Genomic DNA, 13,777 nt, shown 5'->3' on the forward strand with positions numbered 1-13,777 from the left:
TTGAGCTCTCTACCCCCTAAAGGTTTTACTGTGGCTTTACTGGGTGCCCGTTGTTTGGCAGCAGTTACCAGAAGGAGTGATAACAGCTGAAACTGACCCCACCGAGGCTGTGCCCTCCAGCTGTATTTAAGGCAGATGAAAAGCCTCCAGTTAGGTGGGGGGGCTTTGTTAATCGCTGCTGTGTGGGCGTTGGGCTGCAAAGACACCCAAACAGATAGAGGAGTATGCAGAAATGTGCCAGAAAAGTGCATGGATTTCTGTCACTGTAAGTCCTGCCTTCGATGCTATGAGTTGTTGAGGTATTCATCTATACTGAGACTGTATTTAGTCAAAAGGCACCTTCAAGAATCCTGTTAACAGAGGGTATTTACTAGGAGCACAGAGAAGAAAGGGAGCTTTCCTTTAAACTACATCAGAGGAGACAATGCTTTGCACCAATTAATAAAATCACACTTGCTCTTAATTTCACAGCAAGCATACAAGAACTTGCTGAGACTGTGTTGGCTTCTCAAGTCTTTGACTGCTCCCAGCACCATTGGTAATGACATGACACCATTTCATCTCTTCCCAAACCCCACAACTTTAGGGAAAACAGAGCCAATTGTACTCCTTCTGGTACCAGTTGCCAAGGCCAAGTCCATTGAAGGCGGTTCCCAGCCAGCCTTCAAGCTGGCCTATGTTCTACCTAGGTGCCCAGTCACCTGGGTCAGATGATTTGCTTATTACATGCTCCTTACTTACATCTTTGGCTGTAAAAGGACAAAAGCATTTGAAAGACCTCTAATTTTCCACAGTCTTTTTTTAGGTTTTCCACAAATCTCTGCTGACAGTATGCTTGAGTAATTGCCATCCAAATACCTCACCTTCCCATTCAGCTGCACCCTCCTCCTCACCACTCATGGATACATATGTGAGGAGTCAGTAACTCCATCTAAATCTGTCAAATTGGTAACATGTGGTGAAAATCAGATTCAAGGCAGATTTGATCCTCCTGCTCTCTTTTAAGCTGCAAGAAACTCGGGAAGATTTGCTGCTAGATTAATACTAAGAATGATAAAAGGTTTCTGGTACAGAAGGCTGTTGAAGGCAGCTTTTCACATTCCCAGTGCTGTCTCCATTAGAAGCCTCAGGTTTCTGTGACCCTGCAATATTGATCCAACTGTTCCCATCTCAGATTTACTTATGGTAAATTGCAACCACTTCTGCTTTGTTTGCAAGAATATTCTTCATTTACCTGCTGACTACCTCATATTAAGCAGGAGTCTTCCATTGTAATATAAACATTTCTTTCCAAATGCTGGCAAAGCTTAGGTCTTTCCTTGTCTTTCAGTCAGGTAAAAAAGGCATTATTTTCTAGCTGAATTTAAAACAATTTCTTCCTTCCTCTTCAGCAAGTGTCATGGTCAATACCAATAGTTTTGAATGATGACATAAAATAAAAACTGTTACTAACAAAGAACCATATATGAGCTGGTACAAATGGAAATAAATCATGTCATGCATTTTCACATCTTTAATTAGTAGTAGCAAACAAAATTCATATGTCACTTCAACTAGTGATAGCTGGATTAACTATTTTTCCTATGAAGAGTGTACTGTTTGTATCTCTGTCAAAAATCAGCATGAGGAAGGGATGGCTGAATTCAATGGTTGGAGGACTACTCAATGGCATTATTTCAACAGCAGTTGCTGCTGCTGCCTCAGTACCTTTCTCATCAACATCCAGAGAAGCCTTGTGGACAACCTAGGAAAAAAGAAAGAAGAGTCACTCTGTGCAGTCAACAGCCTCTTGAGAAATTAATCAGAGTCCTTTTAAAGCAACCCTGCTTTGGGGGATCCACTGAGAAGTGAGCAGAGGCAGAAGACCTCTATTGTTGTTGTCATGGCTGCTTAAATGAGGGTTAGGATGGAGCTATGGAAATCTCCTAAAAAAAGTACAGAATACTGGATGAAGGATAGAGGCTCCACCTGTAACTGTGTGTCTGTGCCTCCAGGTCTGAGTCTCCAGGGTGAGAAGGATAGGTTGTGCTGTGCCTGGGAGCATTAGTGGTTTTCCTTGAGGAATCAGGGGTTGATGCTTCTCTCATGTTTCAGATACTGCCCAAAAAGTCTTGGCCAATACCATTCTTGGTAAAAAACAGACATCCAGCAATCTAATCTGATCTCCAGTGTCACCAAGAGCCTCCTTTTGTAAGTTTGCAGGCTGAGGCCTGGGTGACACAGCTGCAGACAAGTTGGGAAGCTGAGAGCTGTATATACCTGGTGTTTCTGGATGCTACCACTGATGGATTTTCCAGCATGTTTGTGAAAGAAAAGACTTACTTTGGAAACCTTCAGATCTGGGGTGCCAGTGATGCCAGAGAGATCTGCCTGGTTGGTGAACACATCCACAATTCCCATCTTCTTGAGGGTGTTACTTATTTCATAGCTCCCAGAAATAGAAAATTTGGGGAAGTAGAGGTTCATAAATCTGTTAGGTAGAAGAGAAACACAGAGGGTGGTGAGCAGGATTTTTCAGCAATATAAAGGATGGTGAGAAATCTGTTTAATTCCCCTGAGCATCTAATCCCAAGGGGTTTCAGGACACTGAATGTACAGTGCCAATTCAATTGCTGGTGCTTCTCATGGTGATACAAGCACTATCATTCTTAATAATGAAAATAGCAATCATTATAGTATTTATCTGGTGTTTTGTTTCAGGATATCTGAAAGCACTCTGCTAAGTAGAATAGTAGCAAGAGCCCCTCTTTACAGGCAGAGACAAAGGATAGCCCATGATGCTCAGGAAGGTGGAGAGCTGAAGAAAAGTCCTGACAAAGTCTGCCTGGGGAGAAGTGTGGCAAATCCCAGCATTTCAAATCAAATAAGTATTTTTGGCATAATTAGGGCATTTGGCATGGCCCCAGGAAAGGTCTGCTCCCTGCTACCTGCACATTTGGATTCCATGTCCTCTAATTGTCTTCCTCCTCTGGGCTGGCCGTGATCAAATTTGCCTTTGACTGTGAGCTGTCTGCAGGCAGCTCCTGCTCAGTGTGTTTTCTGTTGGGTTTCTTTTCACGCCCTGTCCAGGGATCCTCAGTCACCCACAGCAGTGATTACCCTTTAGGTAGCCCAAGTCTTTTGCTGCCTTGCAACAAAACAGTCAAACAGAAATTGCCATTTTGTTCTCACAGTTTCTCCCATGAAGAACTCAATCCTATATTGATCCTCAATGACCTTGCACCACAAATCCATTTAGATAAAGGCTTTTCTGATATTGCAGCTGAGAATGATACATTTTAATTTTGGTATTTGAGGTATCACATTATTAGCTCATATTCAGTTTGCTACCCATTAGGTTTTTACTAACTGCTGGGATTTCTGTGATGATGCACTGAGATATATGGGTGTGAACTGCGCAGCCTTATTAATTGTGAATTAGGGCAGAGCTTGGTAAATTAAGCAAGTATTAACTTGATATTACTCATCTACTGTTGCTAAGATCTCTCCCAGACAAACAAGGTTGTAAAATGCATTAGCTGATGTTGGTGTCAATGGTTGAAGCTAACAGAAACTCATTAGATATTTATCGTTTCAAAACAAAATGCCAGAAAATCAGGACATCCAAAATTAATTACTTGCCTGTTCTAACAAAACTTGAATGCTGCAAGATAATTGTGTAGGACATATCATGCCTGTAAGCATTACTACAAACTGTGTAAGTTATGCTTTATTTAAGGTTCAGACTTATGCCTGAGTCACAGTGTATCAGTGACATAAGAGGGGAAAAACACACTGGCTGAAATCTCAGTATAGAAGATTTGGCTTAAAATTGCAACCATTCCTCTCAGTCCATGGAATATTTTAGAAACACCCATCTAGGATTGCTATTCCTTAGAGAGGAATAGGATGATCTCTGCTCTGGTTGGGGGAGCAGCAAGTTACTCATCCACCAACAAAAGAATAGTTAAATACCAACCAGCTGCAAGATTTTTACAACTAGGGCACAGGAGCCAAAAATAACCCACTCAGTTCCCAGAATCGCCACATTCACAGTGTTTGCGTTCCCCAAAAAGAAAAAAATACTATAAATTAGGTGCCACTACAGCTGACTGGCCCAAGATTACCTCTGGAAGAGATGGTCTGACCATTTCTGGATGGTTTCTTTATCCAGAGTTTGCTCTAACCTCTTCATTTCCCCTTTTGCGGGCAGAACCAGAAATGCAGTAGCACTGCCATTATAATGCAGCCGTACCACAGTGCATGACAGCTCCGCATCAAAGTAGAAGTCAAATCTGCCCGTCTGGTACATCATAGGGACTTTCACAGTTGTTTCAGCATCCACAAAGAACTCCCTTTCTTCAGTATGCTCTGCTTCAAAAGGCTTTTCCCAGCTGCCTGATACAAAGAAGGAGAATTTAATTGAATATCCAATGTTTTATCTCATAATAGTCTAAAGTTTTTACAGCTAGTAATAATATTTACCTGTTTCTCCATGTGTTAAATACTGAATTTTCAAATGTGACACTTTAGAATGTGTATCACAGTAATGCAAGGATCTTTTACCTGTTCAAAAGAGTGCATTGTATTCCACTTTGAATTTATGTTTCAGATGCCAGTAATGAAATAATTAGGTGGGTTTTTTGTACCTACCACTGCTTTTCTGTTCAGGTGATCTATGTGCCCTTTCTGTAAACATCATCTGTGTACTCATATATTGCATGCAATTAATTTCTATTGACTTTAATCATAAGCCTCAATTTGCAGATAAAATAATGTAGGATCTCAAATCTGACTGGTGTTATGTCAGGCTTATGGGCACATCTAACCCACATTAGAAATGCACGTTGTTTCTGCTTTGTTCCTTAAAAGGTTCTCCCCTATTTGTTACTACCTTCTCCCATTTATAAATGTTAGTGTGCATGTATAAAGGACTCTGATGGGGGAAAAAAAAGGAGTATGTAGTAAATTAGTCTCTTGAATCATGCATAATTCAAAAAGAGGCATGAGGTCATAAATAAGTCTCAGTGCCTTCACTGAAAATTAGAAGAATATGGGACAAATGGAGTTACAGTTAAACCCAGGAACACCAGGTCAGGCTGCATGGAAGGCTGTGGCTTGGAACTGAGCTCCTGGAACTGTCACAAAGAGAAACAAGACTGTGTGGCCTCCAGCTGCCTCCCCATTACCCACCTCCTGTTACCTCTCCTCCACCTTCACTATGCCATTAGGGGATCTTCTGGCCTTCAGCAAGGAGCATTGGAAATTTTCCCCAGACCAGTTTTCAGTTGAGGTAGGTGACATTATATTTGTTGGTAAGAATGAATAGTGAGAATGTGAACCCTAGAGGAGACTTACCTTTAAAGAAAACAAAGCTAGCCAGAAGCATTACAGTTTGTGGGTCCATGTCTTTGACCAAATTAGTAATTTTCCCATGTGTTTTCTTCTCTATAAAATCATTGATCTGCTTTTCAGCTTCTGTGGGCTTGTTAAAGTCAGTTGCAAAAGCCTCCAGCTGATACAGAGCTTTGGCATCATCTGAAAACTTTTTTAGGAGTTTCAGCTTCTCTGTTACAAAGATGGCATTCCCCATGTTGAGCTGGACTCCACCCTCAGGATGGTTCAGCATGTGGATTAGGTTGTGGAAGCCTTCATGTATCTCTTTCTCTTGAATCTCTGTAAGGTTGAAGGCGAGTCCTTCCAGGATCTGAGACTGTGTGGCTGATCTAGCCCCAAGGGCCAACATTGCAAAGGCAGTGGAGATGCTCACAGGAGAGAAGAAAATGTTCTTATTTGGTTCCTCCTGTGCAACCTCCCTAAAAAACTGGAATGCAAAGTCAGCATTGTTTGGCACAAGTCTGAGGCAAGCCATCGCTTCACCTCCATGATGTATGTGGTGTTTTGGGTCATTTGGGTCATGTCCATTGTGGTCACTGGGTGGAAGCTGACTGTGGGCAACAGTGTGAAACCCAGCCAGCAGCAAACTTAGGTAGAATGTGGTCTTCATCTTCTTGTACTAAAATCCTACAGAAAAAAAAAAAAGGGGATGATGTTACTGAGGTAAGTAAATTAATTAAGTAGAAAGAGTTATTCTGTCATTACCACTGAATCGAAAAGTCTTATATCTTTCTTTTGTCCTCAGTTTCCATGTTTCTCCAATTCTTGCCAGAATTTTTTTTTTAATTTTCCAGGCTTCCTGGCAAGTGTCTGCCAACTCTTTCTGCCACCCCCACCCTAAATACCTGCAAAGACAAAATTCAGCATGGATTAGTTGAATACACAGCACCCTCAGCAGGCTGGAGAATGGAGCATATCCCATCACAAAACACCTCTTGGCTAATCGGTGCAACTCTGCTTTTGACACTAATGGACTGAATAATTCCTTAAAATTTCATCATAGAAGAAGTCTGGTGCCTTGTGAGTTAGGGGAGAAAGAGGAAATTCATGCAAGTAAGCAGCACTCAGTAGCTACATGGAAATAGATTCTGAGCAAACAGGCAGGCAGGTGATCTTTAAATAAACTTTTAGTCAGGTTGATAAGGTGTCCTATTTAAGAAAGGATAAATAATGGGAGCTGTTCTTCAGTAGCAAACCAGATATAACCACCTATCTCTCTAAGAAATAGAAATAATAGAAATAATGCAATGTTTTAAATAAGAACCTGAAACAACGTGCTGTCTCTTCAACAAAACTGTTGGAGTGGGTTCATTTTCAGCACAGCAGAAGCAGTCAATGCCATTAACAAAGAACAAGGCCTTATTTTTATCAGCTGCTCCAGTGGTCAAAGGGTGAAGGGTTTATCAGTGTGTTACACTTGGCTGTGGTAGCCACGTTTCATTGCAGAGCTGACACTCTGCACTCTATAAGCTCTTAGAAAGAGACCTTGGAAATGGGGTATGAATGTCCCAACAGGCCTCATTTCTGTGGAGGAATCTAGGGCAAAGAAATGGTGCAAGAGTTGCACAGGGTTTGAGGAGATAATGAGCCAGATTTGCTAAAATTGTGCACAGAGGGACATATTACACCAATTGCACCTTTCATCTCTGGCATGACTCAACTTGAGAGACTTGTCAGAAAGTGCTGTGCTTATGGTCCTGCTTTCTCTATATCATCAGAGGGAGCAATTTGTATTAGTAGTTGAATATCCACTTACAGATAGACTCATGAGAACAACAAAACATTTTCAAGCTATAATCAAATATTCAAACATTTATACGTTTGTTATAAGTAATTTTTAAAAGCATGCCTATTTGCAATAACAGCATTACTGACAAGTGTAAGAACCATAAGGGTTGTGTTCTTGGCAGCTACATTTTCAATTAATGTACACAGTAGTTTTAAGTTATAGTTTGGTTTCTTCTGATTTTGACATTGAAATAATTCTTGATGTATCTAGATACTTGTAACTCAACACAAGAGCTTCAGTTCTGAGTTTTTAGAACTACTATCAGTGAGCCAGTGTGTTAGTCAGACTTTGAAGAGAAATCAACTCCCAAACAAAAGCATCAGAGCTAAGCCTAATCTATTTCCACATATCCAGAAGGCTGATTCAGAAGCTGCCTGTGGATAAATTATTTACTATGAACTATTTATTTAGCTGCAGTCATAATTTATTAAGAATAACATAAATACCAAAAAAGAGAAACATTTCATTTTAAACATAAGTTGCCACCTGTTCTCTAGCTCATCACATTTAATATTTATTGCAAAATATGACCTGATAGATTGGCTTTTCTATACGCCTCAAACTGCCAATTCTATTTATTTGGAATGCAAAGCAGGAAGGGATTTTATCTGGCTTGACCTCAAAATTATGGTGAAAGGATACAGAACGGTTTTGCTGTAAGTATTCTGTAAAATATTAATTACAGTTTTCTGAAGGCAATTTTCCCTATCCTGATATTTTTTCTCTGTGTAGTTACAACATGTTCACATTTTTTGGTTAATTTATGTACTTTCATGGAATTAATTTCATTTTATTCCAGCTCTGAATTCACAGATAATTAAATAAAATCTGAATCATCCATCTGTTACTCAGTACTGGCCAATCACAAACAGTCAAGACTCATGAGTCAGACCTCACAAAAATCTTGGTAATGGTTAGTTTTAAAGGCAAAAGATTATAAAAGACTTAGCAGCTGTGATTTGTAAATGCCTTTTTTTTGTTATTTAGGCTTTCAAGATACAAGTGGTCCTCTTCATTAGTCTTTGTTTTGAAACCTAAAGGTACTTTTACAATAAGATTTGCACTCTTTCAACCTTCAGAATATGATTGTAGATTTTTATTTCATATTTGATACTTACTATTTCATTTCATGTTATTGTGGCTTCTGGGTTAGCAAGTGATCAACCACTGACAAATTGACAACTGACACCATTTGAGCAGGAAACAGAAGATGCAGATTCTCCTATGGTCTTAAAGACTGATGGATTTTCCTATGGAGCATAGTTGCTAGTGATTTATTAAAAAGCAAAGGGCTGACAACCTGTGCTGTAAAGCCTTTAGGAAATTTCCAGAATGGAGGAGTTAAGTTTGCAGAAAGCTCTTTAAGACTTTTATTTCTATAATTTCCAGAAAAAACCCAGTTTATCCATCAACATAGCAATAGGAGTGAAAAGCACTTCAATTCTAGTTCCAAATCTAGTCTGAATAACCTGGAAGGAATCTCGTTAACCTCTGCCTCTTTTCTTTGTGTATGTTACACAATGACAGTTTACTTGTGGTGTTCAAAAATAGGTTGCTTTAAAGAAGAGCTTTCAGTCAAACCAGGCAATGATACAAGAGCATGCCAGTGCTTGGAAGACAATGTTTGCAGCAATTTATCTGTGATAGACTTGGTGACAACATTTGCTGACTATATTACCTCTTCCCTAGCACACAATATTTCCTACCATGCAACTCAGAAAGAAAATGGAGAACACTGGGATTATCTGAATTTACCTTAGAATAATTCCACCAGAAAACCTGGGAGTGGGCTGGACTGAGTTTTCTGACTGACAGAACTTGCTTCTATATGGATATAGGTATTTTGTCCATTTTAGGGATGATTTCTGTCTCAATGATTGAAGAAATTCTGGAGACAGCCTTCTGCCTTTAGAGTCCCATGTAATATTCCAGGAAATCAATATTCATCCCATACTACTCCCATAAGGGGTCCTCACTGTTAATCTCATTTCAGGCAACATGAAAATTTGCACTCCTCAAAAACATAGGAAGGCATAAATAAAAAAGCTGTTTGCTCACCAGATGGTGCTGCTTCCCTCCTGATTGTTTCTGAAGAAGGAAATCTGAGAAATTTGTTTCCTGAAAGCAGCACTGTGGGGGCACCAGGCATATCAAGTCACAGCACCACAACCACCAGTGGTGTCTGCTGAACTAAATATCAGCTATTTAGAGACTTGTAAAAAGAATCACCCAAGCACACAAAAAATCACAAAAGACTTGACTAGCCATATCTGTGTGTGAGAACATAACCTCAGAAACCTGGCCAGGCTTCTGAAGTCATAAGGCTTCATAGGTACAGGCTTCATAGGTCCAGGACCGCCTATTCAAAGGAGCATCACAAACTCACCTGTGCTTTCCTGGCTGGCCAGAAAGCTCTGCTTATTTAATCATATGCACCTGAACAGGTTCCGGGCCTGTTCCAGATGATCATCTAGACATTCACTTCTCTTGCCATTCAGAACTTTGATACCTCTATGCCTGAGCCCGTGAGGATATTGCAAACACAAGCCAAGGCCATTGGACTGTTCAGAGAATCCAACCACTGTGAATATTTCATTAAAAGTAATTTCTTTTGCTGCAGACATGTGGAAGCCTAGTTTACATTATCCTTTAGAAATATGTGACTGTTCATTCACAGGGCTGTTTTGTGTTTTTTCTATCTTCTGTGAGCCAGCTTAGCATTGGAGAACGCACCCAGAATGTGGCATCACTCACCTCCAAGACTCCTTTTACCTGGAAACAGGTGAACATGAGCTCTCACTCTTCTACCAGGCCACCATGAGTGTTTGCTGTTGCACCAGAGTTACTGCACACACTCAGGCATGAAGCATTGCTGATGCCAAGAGAATAAAAAAATAGACAAAAAACTGCAGTGGTTAGGATAGAGGTGATTTTCTTCTCTCTGCAAGAACAGATCAGACCAGGTTCTCAGTTTCTACATTCTAGTGTACACCTAACCACAAGCTAGTTTCTGGCTCATTAAAATTGTTGACCTCACTGTGATCTTCTGAACATGTGAAAATCACCAATTTCTCCACTTCCCTCTCAATGAGCCTGATGATTACCTCAATGATGTCTCATCTAAAACAGAAGTAGACATTAGATACACCATTCCCTAAACAATGGTATTTCTACTGAGGTAGACTGTCAGTATAAAAATCACCAGAATTACTTAAAAAGAAGCACCAATACATTAAAAAAAAGTTCTAAGCACCCGTCTTCAGATTTTTAATGAATCAAGGCCTATTTCTAACAGGAGGTACATCAAGGAAAGTTCCCCTTTTAGGATTCCTTGGCTGCAGAGACCACCTTGCTTTCTGGCAAGACATTGCTCTGCTTTTAGATTCTCAGTCCTTCCTCCAATGACCTGACAATGTGTGGGCAACTCATTCCCTCAGTTGTGATGCCTATGTTCTTTATATCCAGGTGCCACAATAAAAACCTCATTATATAGGACAGATTTCAGTATAAGATACAACCCTAGAAAATATTTAAAATTGATGGCCTTCAACAAGAGGAGACACTTTTAAAGTCTCTATAGGAAGCAAAAAAGATCACTACTTACAGCAGCTCCCTAGGATCCTGCTGTCTTCACCAGGACTACTCTGCAGCTCCCTCTCTTATTTATACAGTTGAATAGCATTATGAAAGCAAAACGTCCTCTAGAAAACATTAACCAGGACAGACAAGTGTTATTACTTTAGGAATGGTGCAGAGTAAACAGTGAAGACAATTTTTCTGGGCAGGCACCTAACTTTTGCTGTATATGCATGGCCAGACCTGGCCTTTTCTGAGAACAGTCCTAAGAGTTGCCTGCATTTCTACACATCCTCCTAATGGGAATCTAGCTACTCACTCTGGGAAATGCTTCACATGCACCATTAACTTCTGTAAACTGCATGAGTTCATACAGTAGAAGTAACTGGAATGAAGTGAAACATATACATAATACTAGACATGAGCCTAAGGAAAAGACAGCTGTGGATGCATGCCGCAGCCAGATCTCAATTTAGTATTTTTCAATGAGGTATTTTGCTTCCTCTATACTGGACTTTTAACAGTTTTTATTTGGCATATTTGTTTTAAATGATACACTATATTTCTTAATTACCTACATTGCCATTAATAAGGGCCAATTTCTGGGGACATCCCTTGTAAAGTTAAAGCAGCAGCCCTGACATTTGTAGTGGTTGGGGGTTGCTGTAGGGATGGCAGGATGATGGCTGAGATGTACATCCAGGACCCCATGGCACTTAGCACACCTCAGCCAGAGTGGTGTCACCTGATGCCTCCTGCAGCAATGGATTGAAGGACAAACTGTTGCCTTGTACTCACAGTGTGGGCTGGCATAAGGTGCAAGCACTGCCAAAAAGCAGACAGGGAAGGGCAGGCCAGGACAACAGAGCCTGCTTTCACACAGAGCTGGACCCATGTGGTCAGGCCACCTGTGTTTTACATGGCCCCATGGGAGGGTATGCTCCTGCAGCACCCACAGAGGGGCAGCCACAGGGACTGTGCTAATGTGGGTACGACTGAGGGCTTGCAAAACTCACAGGTCAGTGCCCCAGTGAACACCTTCCATCCAGGAGGATCATCCCCTTGGGAGGTAGAGGATTCAAGGAGGAACGGTGCTATACATCATGGAGTCATTTAGGTTGGCAAATAAATCCAAGACCATCAAGTCCAACCATTTACCCAGCAGTGAGAACTCCATACTAAACTTTGAGATTAAGGGCCTGATCTACACATCTGTCAAATACCTCCAAGGATGGTAATGCCACCACTTCCCTGGGCAGCCTTTTCTGGTGTTCATAATCCTTTTGGTGAAGTGATTTTTCCTAATATCCAAACTGAATGTGTCCTGGCACAACTTGAGGCCATTGCCTGTTTTTCTATCGCTCGTCACTTGAGAGAAGAGACCCACGCCCACCTTGATGCAACTTCCTTTCAGGTAGTTCTGGAGAGTAATTAGGTCTTCCCTGAGCCTCCTTTTCCCCAGAATAAACAACCCTAGCTCCTCCAGCTGCTCCTTGTAAAACTTGTGCTCCAGACCCTTCACCAGCTCTGTTGCCTTTCTCTGGACACACTGAAGCACCTCAATGTCCTTCTTGTAAAGAAAATGCCTTTTCTTGCAGTGCATGTTAAAGAAGGAATCTTTCAAAAAGAAAAGCTTTACAAAAACAGGATAAATGTTTTGGAAGTATTTTTCTTTGGGCCATTCCTCAGGGATTAACAATGGATGGAAGCATTTCTTCTCCTCTATTTTCCAGCCTGTATGCCTGCACACGTGAACCTACCAGTAGGTACAGCATGGAAAGTTCTATGCATTTAGGGCTGTTGGAGCTTCTGCAAATCCTTTCCCTCCTGGCTTCTACCTCTTACCTGTACAAAGATAAGCACAATAGTTCAATAGAAGTTTTGATCCAGACTGCTAGCAAATGTGTTTGAATTGTTTACAGACTGAAAAAACAGCTGGGCACATGCAGCCTGTTTTTCTGTAAACAAATGAACAATAGCCTCTAAGCTTACAGAAGCTATCTAAAACATATTCAGACTGAAGGTGAGCAACACACAGAGAGAAAAATAAGAGCACAAAAGTTCAGCGATGAGTAAAGTTACAAAAAAAAAAAAGTGAAGGATAAACCAATCAACTTAATATGACTTTATTTAAGAGCAATTTATTCTTGCAATTGGAAGTGCCATTCACCTGCTGAAATTTGTATGGGAGTGCAAGAGGGAAAATGAAGTAAATAAAATCTAATCTATATCAATCTCCAATGTTATATCTAATGTGATACCTATTTTCTTTTTCTCATCGATATAACAGTTTCATCCAACCATGCAAGCCATCCTGAAATTTGCTGAGACTCTCTTTCAATATTTGGTGTTAGAATATGTTGCATAGAAACTGGTAGCTCTTTTTTTATTCAGGCAGTAAGCTTATATAGGCACTGCTCTGGTATTTTGAAAGACAGCAACCCTTCAATTTGGTCCTCTTGGTCTGCAATATTAGTTGTCTTATTACTTTGAACCCCAAGTTACTCTGGAGTTCTTAAAGTACTATTATTATTATTATTGTTATTAAAATATCTTAATAATACCGTTTCATTTTTTAGTGAATTGACGACATTAACAAGAGTCATCCACTATAAATTCCCTTGAAATCAGGCTGACTGTAGTCCAAAAAGAATTAATTATTTAAATTAGAAGCACTGTATGCTTGCTTCTCTAGTAGAGAAGCACTTGCATATTTTTAAAATATTTGACTAATTTCCCTAAAAGCCATTTTTAAACACAGTGGGTTGTTGCTGTTCTGCTGATGCCCTCTGGAGTACAAAGAGCACAGAGTCCCTCCTGCAAGAACACTGAGAGTAAATGTCAGCGTGGAGCTGGTGAAAGCTGCATCCCACTCTGCCCTGCCAGGCTAGATTTAATTTGTGGAGCTCTGTGTTTCAAGAGGAAAGGCACTCGTGGTTACATGAAACAGGTCAGTAGTGACGTGCTGGACCAGGTGCCAATACAGATCAGGAAAAATTGTGTCAAGTGCCTTCTCTAGTGCTTCCAAGTGAGAAT

The 13,777-nt window shown here is 40.5% G+C and overlaps 1 protein-coding gene across 3 annotated transcripts; it reads right to left on the reverse strand.

Moving 5' to 3' along the window:
- Positions 1 to 1,498: 1,498 nt before the first annotated feature.
- Positions 1,499 to 10,854, reverse strand: LOC132329299 (alpha-1-antitrypsin-like). Of its 3 annotated transcripts, none has more exons than XM_059850228.1 (6): positions 10,770 to 10,854; positions 9,938 to 10,037; positions 5,338 to 6,003; positions 4,107 to 4,377; positions 2,323 to 2,470; positions 1,499 to 1,744 (listed from the first exon to the last, which is right to left on the reverse strand). In XM_059850228.1, the coding sequence occupies exons 3-6, from the start codon at positions 5,984 to 5,986 to the stop codon at positions 1,550 to 1,552; spliced, it is 1,263 nt and encodes a 420-aa protein (XP_059706211.1). In that variant the 5' UTR covers positions 5,987 to 6,003; positions 9,938 to 10,037; positions 10,770 to 10,854; the 3' UTR covers positions 1,499 to 1,549. The 3 variants fall into 3 exon arrangements, with proteins under 3 accessions (XP_059706211.1, XP_059706210.1, XP_059706212.1); XM_059850227.1 differs by having other exon boundaries at positions 9,920 to 10,037; XM_059850229.1 differs by lacking the exons at positions 9,938 to 10,037; positions 10,770 to 10,854 and adding an exon at positions 9,224 to 9,308.
- Positions 10,855 to 13,777: the final 2,923 nt, after the last annotated feature.

Source organism: Haemorhous mexicanus, chromosome 6 (assembly GCF_027477595.1).
Source record: "Haemorhous mexicanus isolate bHaeMex1 chromosome 6, bHaeMex1.pri, whole genome shotgun sequence".
In the NCBI taxonomy this organism is placed as follows: domain Eukaryota; kingdom Metazoa; phylum Chordata; class Aves; order Passeriformes; family Fringillidae; genus Haemorhous; species Haemorhous mexicanus.

What these genes read in the sequence shown, in the direction of transcription:
- LOC132329299 (XM_059850228.1), bottom strand. Translation starts at nt 5,986, where the DNA reads ATGAAGACCACATTCTACCTAAGTTTGCTGCTGGCTGGGTTTCACACT. An exon ending in TAGCTTTGTTTTCTTTAAAG is followed by an intron (nt 4,378 to 5,337) that starts GTAAGTCTCCTC and finishes TCTTTGTATCAG; the next exon opens with GCAGCTGGGAAAAGCCTTTT. An exon ending in TCAGACCATCTCTTCCAGAG is followed by an intron (nt 2,471 to 4,106) that starts GTAATCTTGGGC and finishes TCTACCTAACAG; the next exon opens with ATTTATGAACCTCTACTTCC.